The sequence below is a fragment of the Acanthisitta chloris genome, unplaced genomic scaffold (genome assembly GCF_000695815.1).
Source record: "Acanthisitta chloris isolate BGI_N310 unplaced genomic scaffold, ASM69581v1 scaffold17080, whole genome shotgun sequence".
Classification (NCBI taxonomy): domain Eukaryota; kingdom Metazoa; phylum Chordata; class Aves; order Passeriformes; family Acanthisittidae; genus Acanthisitta; species Acanthisitta chloris.
The window spans coordinates 1-21,518 of NW_008653489.1; the positions used below are offsets into that span (position 1 = coordinate 1).

The 21,518-nt window shown below is 50.3% G+C and overlaps 2 protein-coding genes across 2 annotated transcripts; one reads left to right on the forward strand and one right to left on the reverse strand.

Moving 5' to 3' along the window:
• Positions 1–5: 5 nt before the first annotated feature.
• Positions 6–6,744, forward strand: RPS6KL1 (ribosomal protein S6 kinase-like 1; the record flags this gene model as incomplete). The annotated part of the gene is made up of 10 exons (XM_009081330.1): positions 6–101; positions 931–1,023; positions 1,832–1,879; positions 2,617–2,749; positions 4,065–4,195; positions 4,754–4,970; positions 5,802–5,891; positions 6,042–6,124; positions 6,422–6,517; positions 6,634–6,744. Coding segments are annotated over 10 exons (1,098 nt in total), but the record flags the coding sequence as incomplete, so codon positions are not given.
• A 2,754-nt stretch (positions 6,745–9,498) lies between these two features.
• Positions 9,499–21,269, reverse strand: DLST (dihydrolipoamide S-succinyltransferase (E2 component of 2-oxo-glutarate complex); the record flags this gene model as incomplete). The annotated part of the gene is made up of 14 exons (XM_009081319.1): positions 9,499–10,722; positions 11,198–11,365; positions 11,908–11,991; positions 12,809–12,882; positions 13,464–13,594; positions 15,378–15,475; positions 16,160–16,245; positions 16,527–16,682; positions 17,154–17,265; positions 17,968–18,023; positions 18,416–18,490; positions 18,840–18,895; positions 19,953–20,001; positions 21,233–21,269. Coding segments are annotated over 14 exons (1,317 nt in total), but the record flags the coding sequence as incomplete, so codon positions are not given.
• Between the last annotated feature and the right edge of the window lie 249 nt (positions 21,270–21,518).

A 21,518-nucleotide genomic window follows, 5' to 3' on the forward strand; every position in this document is an offset into this window, starting at 1 on the left:
AGGCTGTGAAGAGGAAGATCACACAGTACCTGAGGCGAGCAGAAGAAATATTCAACTGCCACCTGCAGTGGGCTGCAGGGGGTGGCAGCACCACGGCCACGGTGAGAGGCTGGTGGTGGGGTGGTGTGGGGGGGATGGCAGTGGGTCTGTGTCATTGGGACACCAGGGACACACATATAAAGCAGCCCTAGTGAGCTGCTGCAGCCACCTCTGCCAGATGCCATGGTAAGGTGGTGTAGAGACAATGGCAGACACATCAAGCCGTAGCGTGTCCTGGTGTGCCAGTGGCTGCAAGGGAGTTGGCAGCCCTTTGCCCTGCCTGGATCAAGCAGCTGAGGTGGGCTCAGCTTGCCTAGGATGCTCCCAGAACCCCCTCCACCAGAGTGTGTATGCTTAGCTTGCCCCTGTAGAGAATATGGCCATTTTCTGTTAGGGTGAAGCCACTTCAGGGAAATACCTTATGAAATGTTAAAATTGTCATCTCCCCTGTTATTGTTCCCACCTGTATGGAAACCAAAGACAGTGGCTGCTTGCTGCATTGTGGGAAGGAGGTGGTTAAAGAAAGGAGAAGGGAGTGAGGCAGGCCAGGGTTGGGGCCTGGTGAGAAGGATGATGGGAGAAAGACAACTGCCTTCCATACAGATCCCTGTACTGTTGGAAGAACCTCATGTCTAGCTACAAATTTTGGAGTGATTTTACCTCTGCCGTATGTGCAAACTTCTCCTGTAAAGTTCAGAAATCCAGGGTCTGGCCAAGAAAACAGGCCAGCTGATGTTAGGAATGTATCATAGCCATTGGGGTATTATCTCTGGATGTTGACCAGCTGGGCGGTATTGCTGCCTGCTCTGGAAATGCAGAGATTTCTCCTACCCACTGTCATGGACAGTGGAAGCTCTAGGTCCTTCATCCTCTTCTCTCACTGCCTTGCAGGGCTACAGCAGCCTGCGCTTCCGGCCCATCAGGACACTGAGCTCAGCAGTGGAGAACCTGAGACGGTGTAAGGTTGTGGGAGTGATTGATAAGGTAATGACTCAATCGATAAGGTAATGACTTGACCTGGAAATGGTGGGGTGAGACTGGGGCTGGACCAAAGGAAGTGTAAGCTGGAGGGTCCTAGCAGCTGGGAAGGGGGTTCCAGCCCCCAGCATGCCCACCAAGGAATGTGAGTGTATCCATCCACACCTTTCTCACTGAGAAAAATTCACAGGAGAGGATTCAAGACCCTTTAGGAGTTTATTGGGAAGTCTGTTAATGTCCCCATTACTTTTGCTTACTAGAGCTCCCAAGGTATTTATGAGGAGGTTGATGTATCCAGTTCTTTCCCACACATGGAATCGTGCTTGATGCCTAGGTGCCGTGATGGTGGACTCCTATGGATAATCTAGACTTCAGCAGAAGATGAGCTGTCTGGATGAATAAACTAATTAGTAGCTCATGATCTTGGAGTGAAGATGCCAGACTTACTGTCCCTATACACTCACTGCACATTGCTCTCTGCTGCTGTTTACGCATCTCAGTTTGTCAGGACTGATGTGGTCCTCCTGCCCTGCGGAGCCCAGAAGCAGCACTGCAACACCCTTCAGTGTGAAGGAAGCACAAATGGTGTGGGAGTCACCTCTTGGTTTAATTACATTTCTCCTTCCTGGCTGCATGGCTATCTCCTTGCTAATAACCTGTGTTTTGTCCTTCAAGAGTAGGGTTCCCACCAAACTCCTCTAGCTGGGTGGGAGTTTGTTTCAGTTCCAGAACCAAGTTCCTTGGGTCATTCCTGTAGGCTGTGTGTTGGGGTGGAACTGTCAGTTTTTGACTGTATTGTGTATGCTGCTCCCAGGTGCAGATCGTCCAGGATCCAGACACTGGTGGGACCTTTATACTTAAGGTGGGTGTTTCCAGTTTCATCTGCTGGCTTTTTCCTGTCATGTTAGGGCCTCCTTGTCCAAGCAGACAGCTGGGGCATGTGGGGGGACCAAAAATAGCAGCTCTCATAGGTGTTGGAGGAAGTTTGTGATTCAAAAAGCTTTTTTTTGGCTGCCTCAGCCATCTTTGGGATCAGGAGGGAAGTGGTTCTCCTTGGTCATCTGTTTCTCTGCCTGGTAATGCTGCAAGCCAAAATTTACGCCTCTGTTAATCTGGGTCAGTCCTTGAAACAGGTTGTGCGTGGGGTGTGCTCAGTGCAACATTAGTAGAGTATTTTCCAGTGCCCTTGGAACTAACAGTAAAGGACTTGAGTAATTGGACGAGGAGGATCTGGCATGACAGGGAGAAGCATCAGTTCCCGAGGAAGAGGAGAAAGAGCTGGCATGGAAGATTGCCATCTGAAGGGAGCAGAGGTGGTTGCAGGGGAGATTGCTGCTCTGGGCCAGAGCTCTGCCTTGGCAGAGCTTTGCAGGCCACTGCTTTATCCCAGCTGGATGCTGGGGACTGACAGACCCCTCTGCATGAGCTGCAGTTTTCCACAGGTGGGGAGCTCCCTCACAGGTGATACAGGGGAGCAGCCATAGGGCTTGGAAGATGGCACACTACCTTCTGGCTGGCCTCCAGCCATGCCAGGTGCTAGGCTGCACAGAGTCCAAGTTCTTACTATGCTGTAACACCCATCTACCTGTACCTCCTCAGAGCCTTCCCAAATCCCATGTTGAGACCCGCGAGCGACAGACCATCATCCCTCATGGGGTCCCCTTCATGGTCAAACTGTTGTGCTACTATGTGAGTGAGGACTCAATCTTCCTCCACCTGGAGCATGTGCAGGGTGAGTGGGGACAGCCTTGCCTCCTGTCTGTGAACCATCCTTGTTTATCCCTAACTTCCCTTTCTTTAAAATCCCAAATGTTTTTCTTATACTGTGTTGGGACTGTGTTTTAGAGTGACAGTGCAAGCTGTCTTCTTCATAGGAGGGTGGTGGGTACCAGGGCTTGGAGTCTCTGTGAACAGAGCTGCTCCACTGTATTGAGAATTTTGGAGGCTTGATAAGAGCTGAGTGGGGGATGTAACCTAGGAATGGGCCTGTGGAGATCTACAGGTTGTGTGTGTGGTATAGAAATTAGCCTCTGGGATAGGACCACTGGGTCTCATGGGAGGGAATGCCTTTAAGTAAAGAAGTTGATGTGATCCAGCATCTTGAAAGAAAAACCTCTTCATTTTACTAGCATTGTCTGACCATGACAGGAAGGTGATGGAGAAGGAGAACAAAGTGAGGTAGTTCACCTGGATGTTGTAGAACAAAACAATCTTTTGACATGACCTTTATAAAACACTTTTTTTTTTGTTTTGTTACAAAAGAGGTCATGTTGGATTTTGAGATAACAGCTAAGAGAGGAGATGGAAAATTGGGGCATAAAGGCAGGGAGCACATTGGGGTTTGGATACAAGGAGGCATATTTGACACTTGTCCCAGATCCTAGTGAAGAAGTGTGATAAGGTGGAGGCTTTGCTGGCTGAGTGGATGTGTAGGGAGCAGCAGCTGGAGTTCAGCAATGACAAGTGGAGGCTGATGTGTCTTGGAGAACAGCCTCAACTCCTTGTGCGTTGCTGTAGGATGAATTTGCAGAAAGCAGCCAGCACTGGATGCAGTGAGGATGGGAAGCCCTGGCAGCATGCTGTGGGCTCCAGGGCTCACTGCTCTGGCTTTGTGCTGACCTATGGGCTCTGTGCTATGCTGTGGAAGTTCTCTGGCATCTCTATAACACAGGAAGGAAAGGCTTTCAGGAGAAAGTGGGGATGGCAGTAGAATCAGAGACATCTGTGAAGATGTGGTTTTTCCGTGATGTGGAAGTGGCAGAACTGGGATCAAGAAGACTCTGCAGAATGAGGAGCAGGGCTGCTAAAGGAGGGGGGAATGAGACTTTGGTGTGCTAGGTCCTGGGGGGAGGTGTGGTCTTGAGCATGGTGTGCTTGTAGAGCTGGGGTGTATTCTGCATGGACTTCAGCTGTGCTGCAGGGGAGGTTAATGATGCTCAATCATGTCCCCAGTATGTGGGCCTTGGCCTGTGCCTGGATGTGCCAAGTTCACAGTGGAGGAACCAGGGATGCTTTTTGCCTCATCACTTGTTCTTTCTGCTTTGCAGGGGAGACACTGTGGTCTCACCTCCGCTCCAAGTACTGTGTCCAGCAGGATTCTGCAGATTCAAACACCGTTCAAGCCCAGAGAGACCACGTCAGAGAAGATGGTGTGGAAAGCTCCCAGGGTGGCAGCCAAGTATCTGTCTTCTCTGCTCAGATAGGCGGTGGCCTCCCAGGCTCTGCAGCACACCGAGTATTGGGAAGCACTGATGCCTCACTCCCTCAGCAGTCGCCTGGCCCCACAGACCCTGGCTCAGGGAACCACCACCAGCTTCCCCTGGCTCCTGCGGATGGCCCGAGGGCAGCACCTGGAAGACAGGATCTAAGCACGACAGAGACCGTGTCTGGCACTGCGGAGCATTTTCCAGCAGCATTAGCCAAATGCCGTGGCCACCTTGTGAGCCAGGGCCTGGTTGTCTACCCCTGGGGTGATCTAACCAGCAGCACACGCTGCATATCGGAGACAGCAGCCTGCCAGCAAGACCCCAGGCTTCCCCAGGCGCTTGCCCCCGTACCGAAGACTGCAAGAGGGAGCCAGCCAGGGGCAGGAGAACTGCCATCTCAGAAAGTCTCTGAGGTCCCCCTGGCTCAGCCCCTCCTGACCTTGGGTCAGAGGCAGCTTCCTGCAGGAGTTGCCCTGTCCAGCTCTGGCAGGTCCTGTGGGCCTGACCCAGCGGTGTGGGAGCCCTCACAGCGAGCAAGCCTGACCTGTGGCTGGCTCAGCAAGCAGCCACCACCAGGACAATGCAGGGCTTTGGCTTCCTACAGGCACAACCGGAGAGCATGGGCTGTGAAGGAGGAGCAGGTGCAGCTGTGGGCAGCAGAAATCCTCCTGGCCTTAGAGGGCCTTCACCAACAGGGTGTATTGTGTCGGGACCTGAATCCCAGGAACCTGCTGCTTGATGCAGCTGGTAGGTAGTGCCCCATGCTGCTGCCCAGAGCAGAAGGAGGTTGGCCTCTCAGCTGGGAGACTGCTGTTTGCCCCATTTTCAGGAGACATGGACTTTTCTTGAGTTTGCTGTGGAGGAGGCTGAGAGTCTGGGGAGGTCTGAATGTTTCTGAGGTTGAAAGTGTGATCTCAACTGGGTTTTCCAAGTGGTTATTGTAAGAGTTTGCTCTGCAGCAGGAGAGTCAAGGGCCATAACCACAGGAATGTATTGCTCCTGCTCTCATGTGGGGGCTGGCTGCCTGGGAAATCCCAGCATGGGGAAGCTGAGACCAGCTGAACTGTGCCTGAGGTTAGTGGGACTGCAGTATTCTCTTGCTTGTAGTTACTGCCTGCTAAGGTGTTCTGGAGCCATCCCTTTGAGCCATGGGTACTGCTGTCAGTGCAGGTTGAGTGCAAGTCCCTGCTCAGCTGGGAACATCTGGGACAAACTGGAGAGCTACAAACTGCTTAGGAAAAGAAAAATGCAGAGCTTTGCAAGGGGAAAGCTAACCTTCCCTCTGCTCTATAAAAACTGCTTCTTTGCTCACCAGAGCCTGCACTGAGGTCTGTGATCTTGGAGCCCACTTAACCAGTCTCACCAGCTCTGAGTGCCTGCTGGGCATCGTGGGCAAGCACTGAGAGAGACTGGGGATGCATGGCACCATGGGGTGCACAGTGCCTCTGTGTTATGAGCATGATGGGCCCAGTTCCCTGGCCGTTCCCAGCTGCGGGGATATGGCTTGGCTTTGTGCTCCAACAAAATCCCTAGTCTTGTCCTAACCTCCCTGATTTTGGTTCTGGTGCTGCTCTGTAGGTCATGTCCGTCTCACCTTCTTTGGCCAGTGGACAGAGGTGGAGCCCCAGTACTGCAGCCAGGCACGGGAAGAGCTGTACAGTGCTCCAGGTAAGGGATATGTCCCCTGCCTTTTCCAGCCCCCTGCACAGTGCCACTGCGGGTAAGGGGACTTCTGCAGGCAGAGAGGTGTGCCCAGCACAATACACCTGCTGGTGCTCCCTGCCTCCAGCTCTAACCCTTCTCTGGCTCTTTCTGCAGAAGTGGGGGGGATTGTGGAGCCAACCGAAGCAGCTGACTGCTGGAGCTTTGGCTCTCTCTTGTATGAGTTGCTCACAGGAGTGGTAAGAGGCTGAAGAGCTGTGAAAGGAGGGTGAGGGAGGGGGAGGTGGAGGTGATGCTTGTAGTGCTCCTTGCTGTGCAGGGGCTGGGATGGTGCCTTGCCCTGTTGGCACCTCAACGCTGTGCCAGGTTGCTTCAGGCATGTGATTCCTAGTGCCTGTACATGGTCTCTGGTTGTCAAGGGCCCTGGGGTTTAAGTCTTGCCATGTAGGGTTGGGGTTATGTGGCAGTGAAAGCTCAGCTGGGTGCTCCTACCCTCCTCAATGCCTCTGCTCACCATCACCCTCTGCCTCCTGCAGCCACTGTTCCAAAATCATCCATCAGGGATTCAGCCTCACACTCAGCTGCATCTGCCAGAGGGGCTCAGCCTGGCTGCTACATCACTGCTCACTGAGGTGAGGGGCTTAAGTGGATGGGAGAGGGCCGGGCTAGAGGCTGGGGAGAGGCAGCATTCAGCCTGGCTAGCTTTTCCAGTGTGCCCATCCTGCTGTCCCATCCTGTGTCTCTGCAGCTCCTGCAGTACAATCCAAAGCAGCGCTTGGGCTCTGGAAGAGGTGGCATGGCGAAGCTGAAGTCCCACTCCTTCTTCAGCACTGTCCCATGGAACCAGCTGGTGGGCTAGGTGTCCTTCTTTGGGGAGCTGGGCACTGCACTGCTGTCCCTGGCACTTGTGACCCAGGTGGCATGGGCAGCTCTGGCTGCTGGGGAAGGTTTGCTGCAAGGGCTGCCCCAGGGTGGGGTGCACATGAGGTTTTGCAGCCTTACATGTCCTTCTGTGTCTGCTTGTGTTTGTTGGCATCTCCAACGAGGAGGCTGCAGGCTGGACCAGGCTGTCTTCTCCTCCAGGTCCTCCCTGGTGGGAAAGGGAGCCCAGGTGCCCACCACCAGGGAGAGGCCAAGTTCAGCTTCTGGGGCATCCTTTGCTCAGCTTAGCACCACACCCTGGAACTCCTTCCCTGTGTTTTTTATCTCTGCTGCTACCACACTGACCTCCATCCCTGACTCTCTTACTTTTTTTGTGGTTTTCAAATGCAACCCCTCTGGGCCCTGCTGGCTGGAGCCCGAGCCCGGGGTCTCTGCCCATCCCTGACTGCATGTGTGTGTGGGTAATGCCTGCTGCAGAGGCAAGCTGCCAGGGAGCCCTCTGCTCTCCCCACTCTCTGGGAAAAAATAAACCACTCATTATCGCATACCAAGTGTCCTTTTGTTTCTGAGCTCCGCCAGCCAGGCCTAGGCCAAGCATGCTGAGCAAGGGGGAGCCCCAGCTCTGTGCTCAAACCTGCCTGGGAGCCCTGGTTGGTGTGGTCCCCTGGCCATCAGCGCCCTACAGCCGAACTTCAGAAGGTAGCACAGAGGGCCTGCCTGGCTCTCACTGTGCCCCTGCCTGCCTCGCAGCCTCTCACATTGGCACAGCCATGTCGCTGCAGCTCACATTTGGGAGAAGTGTGCAGAGTGCCTGTGTTTTCTTCCAGCCGTGACTTTTGTCGTCGGTACCTGTGGTGACTCCAGCCTCCCGTGCCTGGGCTGCCCCTTCCTGCTGGCAGGACAGCAGCCCAACCGCCCCAAGCGCCACGCTCTGAGCACAGTCATCCCTGGTAGACCAGACAGTGAGGGCTTAAAGGGGTGAACTCTGAGAGCCGAAACCAGCACAGGAGGCCAAGTGTACATATATCCAGGATGGAAGAAAAAAGAAACATGAACAAATGTGTCTGCTACCAGCCCAAAGCAGAGGCTGCTATGCTCAGTTGCATGAGTCAAAGCCACAGGCCGAAGGATTAGCAAGCAAGGGCAGCGGTGCAGTTCTGGCCCTCCTCTCCCAGCACCCACTCACACTGTACCTTATCCCCTATAGTAAGGAACTCCTGGCAGCAGTGAAACTTCTCTGTGGCTAGTAGGTCCCAGCTCCTTTTTGCCACCTGGCTCTCAGGCAGCAGCCGGAGCACTTTTCCAGCAGAGGGAAGCAGAGCCCAGGATAAACATCTCCCGCGCCAGAAAAGGTAGGGACACCTGAAAGGCTGTGCAGAAATGGGAGGACTAGGCAGGGAGCTGACAGCTAATGCCACAGCAGGGCAGAGAGCAGAAGCAGCTGAGCTCCTGCACTGGACGAACCCTCCAGTTCACAGCCTTGGCTACCTGCCTCCCAGTCCTATGATTTAGGGGAGGTTCAGGAAGGACCCTGTGGTCAAAGCCACAGCATGGCTTCTGGCAACTCAGTGCTATGGCTGTGACTCAGGAAGGTCAAAAGAAAAGGAAGCTTCAAGCATGAGCCTCCTACAGCAAGCCCCTTACAAGGGCAGATGAAATAAAGCAGTTTGCTAGGCTGCATCATTTTAAGAGCTTGACCATACATTCACTCCCTGGGTAGTTCAAAGGCCTCATTTATTGCAGCTCCAGACAAAATACAGGCATTGCCCATCCCCAGGCTCATTTACAAAGTCAAGGTGGGCCCTCTGTCTCCTAAACCAGCACGGAAGGGCTGGGTACTGGTAGCATTTTTAAATCAGAACCTTCTCTCTCAGCCAACTTATTTGTGCAAGAACACCTAGACCCTATCCTTCCTTTACAGAACAGGGAAGGGTTTTTTCCTCTCTTCCCAACGTTCTACCTCAACCAGAGCCAGGCAGAAGAAAACTGACTCCACACACTGGTTTGTCCCTAGCTGCCAGGAAGACACAGGCCCCAATACTAGGAACTGATCTCCCTTTCGTCAGTGTGTCAGCTGTGAGTGCAATCATTTTCTGTCAGAAGGGGCTGCCCTCTTCCTCCATAACTGGGAAAGGCAAACTATTCTCTGAAGTTGATACCAGAGCTGGGAAAACCCTGCCATGATCCAGGAATGATTTCATATTGTTCCAACAAGGACAGCTCCTTAGGGAAAACACTCAACACAACAAACAGCTTATGCTTTACAGTTCTTTCATCTTGTCCCCTTTCTCCCTCTGCAATTCCAACTCCCAACAGCCTTTTCCCCACTTGTGTGATTTACAATTCTCCCCTGCTGTAGCAGGGAAAACCCAACCTAGCTCCACACTTGTACTTTTAGTCTGTCCCAGGACTCCCTCGTGGCCATCATGCCCTTCAGAACTAAACACACTGAATTCCTCACCATCTGTAACAGTTCTGTTGCTAGACCAAGAAAAGGATGATTTCCAGCCCTGAAAACCTCATCTTTGCTGGGAAGAGTCAATTCTTTGCCAAATGGTTTGAGGACAGTAGAGTACACAGCCAGAGAAGCCTCAAATAAGTACCACCAGTGATGGGCCCAGCTCCCACTCCATTTATTCTTTTCTCTCACCACCACTACACACTAGGGATGCTGTGATGCCCTCAGTCCTTGCCCAGGAGCTGCTCCTCACCCCCTCAAACACACCCCACCTTGCAGTCGTTGCCCAGTTTTATTTCATTTAAAATCCGCCATGTTAAATATTTTAGTTACAAGTTCTGTGTAGAGGGTAAGAGTAATAGACTCTGCAGGCACTAGCAACCCCCTCACCCCTCAATACATGTGTGCGCTATCAGATTAAGAACTGCCCCCCTCCCCCCAAAACCAGCACCCGTGGGCTGGGATGTACATGACAGTGAAAGGCCTGGCCCCCCCAGCTGTGTGCCTGCTGGAGCAGGCCAAGCTCCCGCACGCAGGAAGCCAGCAGTCAGATCCACACCAGTGAGCTGTGATTCAAGGAGAGTTGCTGGGGGCTGGTTCTCACCCCCGTGTTGGGCATGTAATGGTGAAAGGGTTATCCCCAGGAACAGTGCTACCTCCACAGAGGTCACGGGCTCTGCCCACCCAGACACGAACATTCATGCCACAGTGACCAGACTGGTGAGAGACAAACTACCTCCAGGGGAAAGTAGGGGAGCTGCCACCGCTGTGTTACTGTCTGTGGAGGGAGTGTAACTAGGGCACTGCCAGAAGCATGACACCTACCTCAAGGCCTGCTCTGATAAAAACCTCTGTTGCAAGCAGCCTGGGGGTCCCCCAAACTGCCCTTGCAAGGCAGATGAGTGTGAAATATTTTCAAGCAAAACATGAACAGGACAGTAGCCTTACCTCTCCTCTCCCTCCCAGGAACCTCAGTGCTAGGAAATAAAGCTGAACCCGCCCATGGAGGGGTGGGGAAGGGTACCCTAGCACAGCAGCAGCAAGCAGTTTCCAGTGGTACAGGACAAGCTAGAGGTGGGAGTTTGGTGCCGTGAGGGAGAGGATGCCGCACAGATGGCTTTGGAAAGGCAGTGCCATTCAGTGGTTGGCCCACTGCATGGCAGCTCTTGTGAGATACTGAACCTTCATTTAACAGAATAGGAAAGGAGGTAGGAGCTATCCCTGTAATTCCCTCTGGGACAGCTCTGATCACAGCGGAGGAAAGGAGACTGGAATGACCCCTGCCAGTTCCTAAATGCCCTGCATTGTCCCTGCTGGTGCTGCGGCCCTGTCCTGGGTGGGTTGTGTGGGGGTGTGGCTGCTCTACAGGTCGAGCAGCAGCACGCGGGGATCCTCCACCGCTGCCTTGATCTTGCGCAGGAAAGTCACTGCCTCTCTGCCGTCAATCAGCCGGTGATCGTACGTCAGCGCCACGTACATCATGGGCCGCACCTCGATCTGAAGCGGAGGAAGAAGACAGGGATTAGTGAGTGCAACCCTACTGCTGCATCATCCACTCCTGTGAATTCAGGGAAGACCAGGCTTTGTCCCACCCTGGCGCTCCTGGATGCGTCCTGCCTGGCAGGACTACCTACCCAGTCAGCTGCTCAGGCTGGGTCCACACCACACAAAACACTTGGTCCCACACAAAACACTTGGTCCCTTTCTGGAGCTGTTCCCTACGACAAAGGCTACAACCTCCTCCTCCTCCCCACACCTAAACAGATTATGCCCAGTTTTCCCCCTCAGGGATAGGACAAGGCCTCCTGCTCCCCTGAGGCAAATACCAGGGCCAGTGAAGTTGCTCTACACCCATTAGTCTCTGCTCCTCCTTCACAGTAAAGCCTTTTAGAAGCTGACACCAATCCCTTAGAAAAAGCATATGGAATATGGTCCTCATGCTGCTGAAAGCATCCTTTACAGGACCACCTACCTTGCCTCCCACAGCCACAGGCCTGTCAAAGATGGCATGCATGCCTAAGATGGCAGACTGAGGTGGGTTAATGATAGGTGTCCCAAAGAGTGACCCAAAAACCCCTCCATTGCTGATTGTGAAAGTGCCACCATCCATGTCTTCAATGGCCAGTTCATTCTTCCGTGCCTAGAAGAAAAAGTAAGGTCTTCAAAAGCCACACAGACCACAGAAAGCAAAGGACAAGGGTTTGGATGTTCACTCTCTCCAGGAACAAATACTGATTGCAAGAGCTTTGCCTATTGATCTGGTCATCTGAAAACCGGCACAAATTACTTGAAAATGCATCCTATCCTCAAGAGCTGAACATTTACTGGCTTTGGGAAGGGATTCTCTTGCTTTTGCTTCCAGCTCCTGCTTTTGCAGGAGACAGACACAGGGACCTCTACCCCAGTGCAGTTCAGCCTTGGCCTCAAGACAAAGGTGAAGACACACCATGTCACTAATGCACAGTTTGTAGTCTTCTGGAAGGGCAACAAGTAGACGGGTTGTCCTGGAAGGCACAGGAACAGCTACACATGTAACTGGATCACTCCCCAGAGTGCAACTCAGTGTGTTAGAGGTCAGAGATGACAAGACAGAGAGACCAAATAAATTCATGCCTATCCAGCACTCCCCATTCTTCCCATTCCTCCCAGCCCTCTTCAGATAAAACTCCCAGCTTTCCTTACCTTCTCTCCCAACTCATAGATAGCACGCTCTATGTCAGCAAAGTTCATGTTTTCTACATTCCTAACCACGGGGACCACGAGACCCTAGGGAGAAGCAAAGTGCATTAATAGCAAATTCAGTGCAATGAAACACAAATAGCTGTTATGGGGCAGGAGCCTGGCTGCAGCCCTGCAGAGTTCCTGCCTCCTCCTCCTCGACACACAGCTGGCAGTTGGCAGAGCTGCCTCATGCCCTGGCAGCCTGATGGGAAACCTGGCATGACACACACCAAGGGCCAACACTGTAAATGAGCCATCATCTTTGCCTTTGTTAGCCTGTCTCATAAAATCAATCAGGTCTGTCAGGATCCAGCTCCATGTTCATGAAAGCAGGTGAGGCACTGGGCAGATTTCAGCTGCCACCTCTTTACCAGTGACAAGAATGGAGTGGAGTGACAGAACTTCAGTCCTGGCCAAACCTCTGCCTCACAACAGAACCTTCTAATCAAGAAGGTAATTCAAACATCTGTATCTCCATCCCATACTCTCCCTGGACAGGAACATCTCTGTGGAACAGCACAGCAGAGTTATCCAAAAGACAGGACTTGCAAAACTTTTACCATTTAGCCAAACCCTCATGGATCCATGAAAAAAAAAAAGGGTTTCCCTAACTTGGCCCTACTCGTGAACAACTGAGATATATACTGACCCTGTTACCACATCTCCTAGGAAGGTGGTAGAATTAGTCCTCCATCTACTCTCAAAACCTACCTCAGCAGTCCACAATGTATCAGATACCTCATTTATAAGATCAGTCTCATCAGTTAATTTCTGCTGCAGCAGAGTGCAAAGCTAAGTTGGCTCAAAGTACATGACCATCCCAGGCTTCAAGAAGCATGGACCAAACAACCAAGGTACCTACCCGGGGAGTTGCTACAGCGACACTGATGTCCACATAGTCCCTGTACACAATCTCTTTGGTCGTGTCATCAATCACTAGAAAGAGAAAAATGTTGTGTTATACATGCAGTACTCAAGATCAAGGATTCAACATGACCGAAGTAGTTACAAAATTCTAACAACTTGCTCATGTCTAGCTTAAACTCAACCCCAAAGAAAAATGAGTCCTCACTGCACTTGTGGGAGAAGCATCAGGATAGACAGAAAAGAAACAGTCCAGATAGGTCAGTCCCCCTCAGTTATTCTCCCCTTGGTTATTCCCATCCTCTTGGGTTTGAGGAAGCACCTCTGACACCTCCTGGGAACTGCATCATGCCTACAGCCTACCTGTACACCAACCAGCAGGCTCCGCCCATTGTGCGCTGTGCATGCACAGCCCCAGCCCCACTCCTGGTCACTCCTTCCTAACAGAGCCCCTCTTGGCAAGCTGTCCTCTACCTACCTAAGAGGCTTTAGCAAAATCAGCTGCAGCACCCAAGACTGTCCCCCTTTTTCCTGTGTATTTGATTTGCTTGCCCAAGCTATTAGTCCTGCCATTAACTTGGCCATCTGCTTTTCCCCACTGTGCCATGTTCACTGGTGAAACATGCAACTCACCAGCTTGGGTCACCACTCACCTGCATTCACAACAGGCTGGTCCTGCAGAGCAAAAGCTGCAGCTTTCACAAAAGCTGACATGAAACCTAGCTTCAGGTTGTGCTTTTTCAGGAAGTTATCTTTGTGTGCAGCTCTCATCTCCCGGATGTTGCTGCAAAACACATGATAACACTGGTAAGCAGGGAGTCCAAGAAAACATCCTCCCTTTGCTCTGTAACAGATTTCAGTGCCAGCCCAAGGACTGTAAACCTGCACCATCAACTGGCAAACCACCAGTCTGCTGAAAAACCCTTCAAATGCCATAGGTACTGAACATGGCCCTAAGGCTCCTGCCAAAGGATCTACCAGAAACTAGTCCTGGACCATGAACTCAAGAGGACAGGGTTAACCTGCATGGCCCATGCTGCCAGGCACAGAAGCAAGATGGGGCATGGTGTATTTCCTGCTTAGGTCTGATGTTGCCACCAATTCTCCGGAGACACCAGTGCTCATACCACTGCAGCATCAGATGGCAACTGCAGGTGTGGCTGGGCTGACATGGAAGGGTGGAAAAACAGGAAGTGGCAAAAGCAGAAAAGTTGCACAAGGTGATCAAGGGAAAAGACTTCAATTGTTCTGCAAGTCCTCTGTACCCAACTGTCTTTGGGAGTCATGTGAATATGAAAGAAATCTTCCCAGATGCTATGGTAGTGGGTGCCAGCCCACCCACCCACAGTCCTCAACTCATATTTTCTCACTGTTTCTATTTATCAAAAAGTCAACCAAGCTGTGGATACCAGCTCTGCTTATTCCAGGCTAACACCAGATGCTGTGGAATTGCATGGTCCATCCCTTCCCCCTTCAGAGACTTTGAGTCTTTGGAGACACTTTCAGCAAGAAGCAGGGTTGTCCATGGTTTAGAGTGTTTATTTTCCTGTGCCTAACCTTGTTTAGGGCTAGGATTACCACCCAAACACATTAGTGCCTCCCAAGACACAAGGATTGCAGCAATGAGGATGTGGTTTGCTATGGAACCGGCTCATTATGGCCTCCTCCTTTCAGATGCTGACCCCCGTGGGAAGCTGGAGGCCCCAGCACAGGTCCTCACGAGTCAACCTCACAGCAATCAATCCAAACCAGATTACCAGATGCAATGAGAGCCCCAGGCCAGCGTAAAGTGACACCTCAATGAGCCTCTGAGAGGAGATAAAGCTGCAGCACTTCCCCTCCAATCAAGACTATTTTGCCAGCCTTATTGTTCTGAGACCCAAATATTTACATGTTTTGTCTTAAGGAGCAGAATAGGATTTCACAAGGCAATTTGATTTGGGCACAATTTCCCCTTAATGCACTGTAACATAAGCTTCCCACCCTCCAAAGCCATTAGAGCATTCAGTCCACGTAAGCACTTGAGTCAGGAGACCCCCACCTGCTTGGAGGGGATGGGGAAGGACGATAGTCTGTCTCTGAAAAGCTGTACCATCTGACAGCAAAGGCTGCAGGCCTATGCAATGCTCACCTGAAAGGCTGATAAACCCTGGAGAACCATCTCACTGGAACCTAAATATACCCACCTCCAAAAACAGTAACCTGGTGGGGTGGCAGAAAGCAGATGCTACATCTTGCTGTCTTCTAACAGCCACTACTCAAGTGATACCAGTCCCTCCTGGCTTTCTGCTCAATGTCTACCAGTTCTCAACCAAGAAGCACACAGAAGAGGAACCAGATGGCCCCTTCTATAAACAGCAGATGACTCCCAAGGAAGGACAGGCCATTATGAAGCTATGTAGCCCTCATGCTGCAATACCAACATGGCCCCAGTGAAGCTGTGCAGACAGTGGTACACACTGAAGAAAGAGGTCCCAAAAACAACCAGGAAGGCTTTGGCTGCTATTTAAAGATGACTACCTTCATGTGTTTCTACTTGTAAAGTGAAAAAGAGGTCTGCTCCTCACCTCATATCGATCTCATTGAAAGTGGTCAGCATGGCACAAGTATTCTGAGCCTCTTTCAGCCGCTGAGCAATACGCAGACGCATCCTATTCATTTTCACCTGAAAATTAAACAGATATAAGCAGAAGCTGCCCCAAGCTCATCCAAGAGGCAAAACGCACAAGAAACTCAAAAGGCCTTTCTCTTGCTACCTAGTTGACCCGGTTGACTAGTAATAGGTGCCTAGGGCCAAGGTTTTCACTCCAGGTGCTCCTTAGGAACATGACATGCTGAGGAATGGTTTTCACGGCTCAGCTCAACACATGGTTCACTTGAAAAGCAATGCTGAAATGCGTTACAATATAACTACTTCCAACTACTTCTGTGTTCCTCAGGACCTCCAAGCATGCATAGCTTTCCAGCATGTGGCTAATGTGAGAAGAGCAAGACTTCTAAGAAAACAGATTGCTCAACCATGTTCTTTTAAGAATGCACAAGGCAGGTGTGGCAGCCTCAGCCCTTTGCTGAGAGCTTGTGGACAGACCAAGCAGATCACAGAGTGCCTTCTGTCCTCAGTCAGCAGAGCTCAAGACAAGACTTTTGCCTAGAAACGACCTGTGTCAGACTGAACTTTGCTCTTCCTCTACCCCACCCGTAAGTGGTGCCCTCATGTAGAGAATTTCCCCATCTGAGCTGGATGTGTACAGGTAGATATAGACACTTCCAGAAAGCTCAAGGCTTATGCCAGAGCAGATTATCACCTAGCAACAGAAGTGCTGGCAAGGTCCCTGCTCCCATAGCTTACCCTATGCTCTGATCTGGCACCTTTGCTGGGCACTGCCTCCCCAGGAGGGGGTGCCGCTGGGGCTGCAGCCGGCTTCACCGCAGACACTGAAGGTAAAAAACACATCGGTCAAAAACGGAAGCCAGGTAGAAAACCCCTTAGGTGGAAAGCACATTTGAGCTCCTTGCTTAAGCAACACAGTGTAGAAGCAGCCTTGAATGGGGCTGGGTGGGTTCCAGGCATAGGTGAGCTCTCCAGTCTGGAGCATGCAGGGCAATAACGTGGGATGCCTTTGCCATAAATACCAGACTGTTTGCTGTCTTTAACCTTACACACACTCCCCACAGAAGAAAGGCTTGAGAACAGGAGCAAACGGCTGCTGTCTCACCTGGTTTGCTGTCGATGGGCTGAGTTGACACAGGCGGCACTGGTGGCATTGTAGTGGGAATTGGTGCTGCAGCAGGGGGAGGAGCAGCCGCAGCTACAGGTTCAGGGGCTGCAGGAGGAGGAGGGGCTGCTGCTGGTTTAGCCTTGGCAGGAGCAGCTGAAAGACAAGAACGAACCATGGTAAGGGCAGTGCCAGGGATCTGCTAATCCAACCAACCTGATATAAGTTAACCCTCCAGCAGAGTGCCTTTATGTTCTCAACTGACAGGAGCCACCACAAGAGAAACCCATGGTGAAAGTGTTTCACTCGACACCTATCTCCTCACTGTGCAGGAGACTGGATGCTATAGAGAAGAAGGCAGAGAAGGGAGTTATATCAGGGGAATTCTCAACTAGTTTTAGCTTAGAGCTCAGTCTCCTCCAGAAGGAACAAAAGACAAGTCCCTGCCTCAGAAGGACTAGAATTATGCTTTTCTGATGGACAACAGGAATATTTCTTCCAGCTATAGAGGCACATGCAGCAAGTATTTAACCTCCCTCAGGATCCTTCTAGATGCCTTGCTTTCATCTTCAGAAAAAGACTGGTAGAAACAGGAAGGTCTGTGCAAGTTATACATGCCTGACTTACCTCCAGTTTTCCTGAGTTTGAACAGAGGTGTTCCCCCTTCCACTTTGCCACCATCAGGTACCAGAAGGGCTTCAATTACACCAGCTGCTGGGGCTGGAACTTGCACTGACGTCTGAAAAAAAGGAAAATCAGTGAAATTCCCCCAAACATTGGCTGGAGAACAAGCGCCCAAGAGAAGATGCCAATATGTGCAGACACACATTGTAATTTGGCAGAGAGAGTGGCTGTGTCTCACACCATTTGCACCAGTTTTCACACCCTCCACCGGGATTTTGTGCCAATACTTAGAAGTTTTAGGAGATGCTGGCAGTGTAACATATAGCCTGATCTCCAGGGCACAGACAGGAATTGACCCACTGCCAGCATCTTCCTGACAGCAAGACTGATAGCAGAACTTGGCAGAGAATTTCACGAGAACTTCAAAGCTTAACAGTCCTTTAAGGGGTGAGTAAACTTAAAGCCTAAATTTAAAACAATCTGAAGACAACCTGTGGCTTGCAGATTTCTCCTTTGTTTAAACACATACAGGTTTCAAAGCTTAGAGCACATAAATTGGAAGGAGGAGTGGAACTGCAGCTCCAACAAACATCAGCACCACTGATGATCAATCAAATGTATGAGGAAGGAAGAATTATCAAAGAATTCTCACTTCAGGCACAGCCAGCTTTCATACTAGATGAGAAAAGCTCTTCTCTGTGAATGGAGCAGGAGACACAGTCAAGACCTGCAGGCTCTAGCAGCTCTTAGCAGGAGAGGAGCCATACAGGGTACCTGCTACAGAACTAGAATAAGTTTTGGTCCAGAAAACTCCTACCTTGTCTGTTTCAATCTCACACACCACTTCATCTTCCGCCACTGTGTCTCCAACAGCTGAATGACAGATATGAAGACCACTGTGAGGAGGGAGGTGTGCTCCAGCCTCCCCTTTTTACCCAGAGCAGTCTCCCACACTAACCCAGAATTTTCTCATCCCAGTTCTCCACAACTTCCAAAGAAAAGACTAGCTCAAACGATCAATCTGCTGCACAGCCAGGAGACCAATTCCAGTTCAGACATCTCCCTTGACCCAACATCACCCATGGCAAAGAGGTGACATGGCAGTGACTGCAATCCTTACCCCTTAGAACTGCAATTAACTGTCTCATTTGTCACAGACTGAAAGGCACAGAGCAGGCTGTCAGCCAGTGAACTATAATGCATCCCCGAGCTGTCCAGTGCAGAGCAACAGTGCTGAGAATTTCAGGGAAGAGTCAACTGCTTACCTTTCTCCCACCTGACATCTCCTTCTGTGACTGACTCTGCAAAGGCTGGTGTGTTCACCGTAACCACGTCATCCCCTGTGAGAGAGACAGACAGACTTGAACGCATTCACAGCTCAAACTTACGGCATTGCTTCATTCCTGTCATCCCAACTCTGCTAAAGGGGGTAGGACTCAATCACTGGCCTTCTCCTTGCTTAAAGACTGATTAAAATTTAAACACAAGAGAAATTCCCACTTGACAGAAAGTCACATCGCGACAGGAAGGCCAGACAAAATCTTTAGCTGCAGGGTATAAACCCTCAGCCATCCATGAAGGCAGGACAGCAGTGAGCCTTGGCCAAGGATGGAAGGTAGCGTCAGCTGTTGTCAGGACAGCAAGAGGCAGCAAAAGAAGCATCCCACTGACTCCTGACTTGTTACTTACTATGTACTGCAGTGGTTCTGAAGTAACGGACAGTGAAGACACTGGAGCTATTTACTCTGCAGAAAGAGAGAAAGGTATGAAGACAGAAGTACATCCTCTGCAGGCTGCTGCAACCAAGCTCCAGTACAGAATTTACATTTGCTTAACTGATGTGAAAGGCTGCTCAGCTGTTCTGGTGTATTTGTTCCAAGGCACTCCTACTTACTGTTCAAGCTGCAACAATCCACTAAGAAAGGAAACATTACATCCTACCACCACTAAGGCTCTCAGAAACTCCGTGAGAACTGACATGTAGAATCTCAGTGAGAACTGACAGGTGTGCATTTTTAATTTAGGCAGATGACCCAAGAGAACCCCTGTGGTTTAAATACTGACCTAGCCAGCCCACCCTATACCCAAGACCATTTGGTCTTAGTATATTATGGCAGTAACCTTTCTTTTACCTCCAGATTAGGACTGTCATCTCTACAGAAGTTGCTAGATTCCTCCAAAAATAGGAAAAGCACCACAAATCGCCTATGGCAACACATCCAAGAGACAGCTATTTCTCTCCACCATGTTTCTTCACAGGGAGCTGGCAATCCCAAGCATTCCCAAGGATGACTTTTATACCTACTGAACCATGGTTTGGAAAACTGAAACAAATGTGCTTTAGCATTCTCTCTAGCACAGGCTACTTGGTACAAACAGACCAGCATTTCAGGCTTTTATGTATGTGCTCTTAAGGTTAGTTCCCCAAATATATTTTTACAAGACCACCTCAGCAATGCAAACTCTGCCATATGAACAGCTCTGTGAACCACCACAATTCCTCTGACAGAAAATCTACCAGGAGACCACCACAGAGCAAACACTGCTTCTAGTCAGATAATCAAAGAGCAGAGATCCATTTATCATCAGTCTCCTCCTTTCTGTCCTTTCCCTGTGTTGGTATCTGGCTCCAAACAAAGCTCATTTTCAGCTCCAAAACTGCAAAACTGTTAGGGCTAGCTCCACACTCCTACGATGCTGCACAAGGACTTCATAACATAGTCTATCTCTCAGCCCCCAAATCTCATCAGGGCTAGAGCAGTCCCAGCCCCTCCACATTACAGCTTTCCTGGGGATACTTACACAAGCTTCCTGCTGTTTGCATAAGCCAGTCCCTGGCTCCCAGCCACACCTGCAAATGAGAAAGGAGTTACCCCATACGAATGTTATCTAGCTGTTCAGCCCCTAAGTGTTCCTATCAAGTAAAAGAATGCAGAAGACACCACTGCCCACCCTGAAAGAAGCTTGGGTCTAAGTGGGGAATATAGCCAGGCAGAGACACCTCAGTGACACCAAACCTGCTCAGGGCTTGCCAAGAATGGTCTTGTCTTCATCTAGATTTATAGGGATGGGAAAAACAGTTACATCTTGACCTCAAATCTAACAAGGATAACTTTGAAAAGAGCAAGCAAAGCAGCAGCTTCTCCAGTCAGAATGGAACCAGGAAAACAGCTATGAGGAACACCTCCAGGACTGCTGAGTTATTCTCACCCATACAAAGGATAGGAGCAAGGCGTCAGCCATCTAAGAGGCACCCCGTCTTCTCTGCCCACTCCTGTCCAGAGAATTTATTTTCGGAAAGTCACAATAGAGAAGTACTTGCATAGCTTCTCAGTTTCACATACTCCACTGTCCCCTTCTCACTGCTCACGTGCCCTGACACTGCAATTTTTACTAGGAACTGAACTCCTGTCCTTTGTCTCTTGCAGGGCACTGGGCAGTTTTCCAGGCTGATCTTAAGGGGAGTCAGTGTAGTAACTGGAGAACATAATTATCTCAATTACACAATGCCAGAAGGAAGAATCCTTTCCCCACTTGATTTTTTTAAAAAAAGCAATATAATTTTTACACCGTCCCCTGCTAAAGAGCTGATATTGGAATTCTAGAAGCCAAAAAAGTTAAGCAGATTTAACTGGTTTCTCAAAGTGGAATCAGAAGTGAGTGATGTAATGCCATATAAACACACTACAGCTAGAAAAAACAAAGCTGTAGGAATAACCAGTTTAAGCACCAAAGAGGAGTTCACAGGCACGCTAGATTTGACACACCACTTAATATTCAGCTGTCATTTTCAGAGGAGTTTATTGAGAGCTAGGACACTGCAACAGCATGTGCTTCAAGCACTGCAATGCTTGAAATACACTGTGCTGCTGCTGTGAAATTTCACCAGACCCAAATGGATGGGGCAGCGTGTGCATTAAGCAAGGGAGGTACTCGCATGGAAACTCAGCTCATTTCACTGTTTCTTGACTGAAGCTTATGTGATTGACAGCAATAAACCCCAATCAAACCTGTTACCAACTTCCACCATCAGCTCTGTTCTGACTAAGTAGTTTGAAATGAAATAAAAGTGTAAGACTCACCAGACAGAGAGCATCTTGCCAGAGTACAGTTCCCCTGTCAGAGAGAAGAGGATCTATCAGTGCTGCAAGAAGACAGACCCACCCTAGAAGGACTTTTAGTTTTTTACCATGAGATCTGACTGAGAGACAGGACCCACCATTCCCATGCTCCAGACAGCAAGTACACTACTTTCCCACAGTGTGCTAGAGCAGGAGATGGTGAGAACACCTACAGCATTCTCCTTGCACTGTCTCCTTCCAGAAAGCTTTCCTGTGCAGTGATGTTAAATCTGATGTGTTTGGTTTT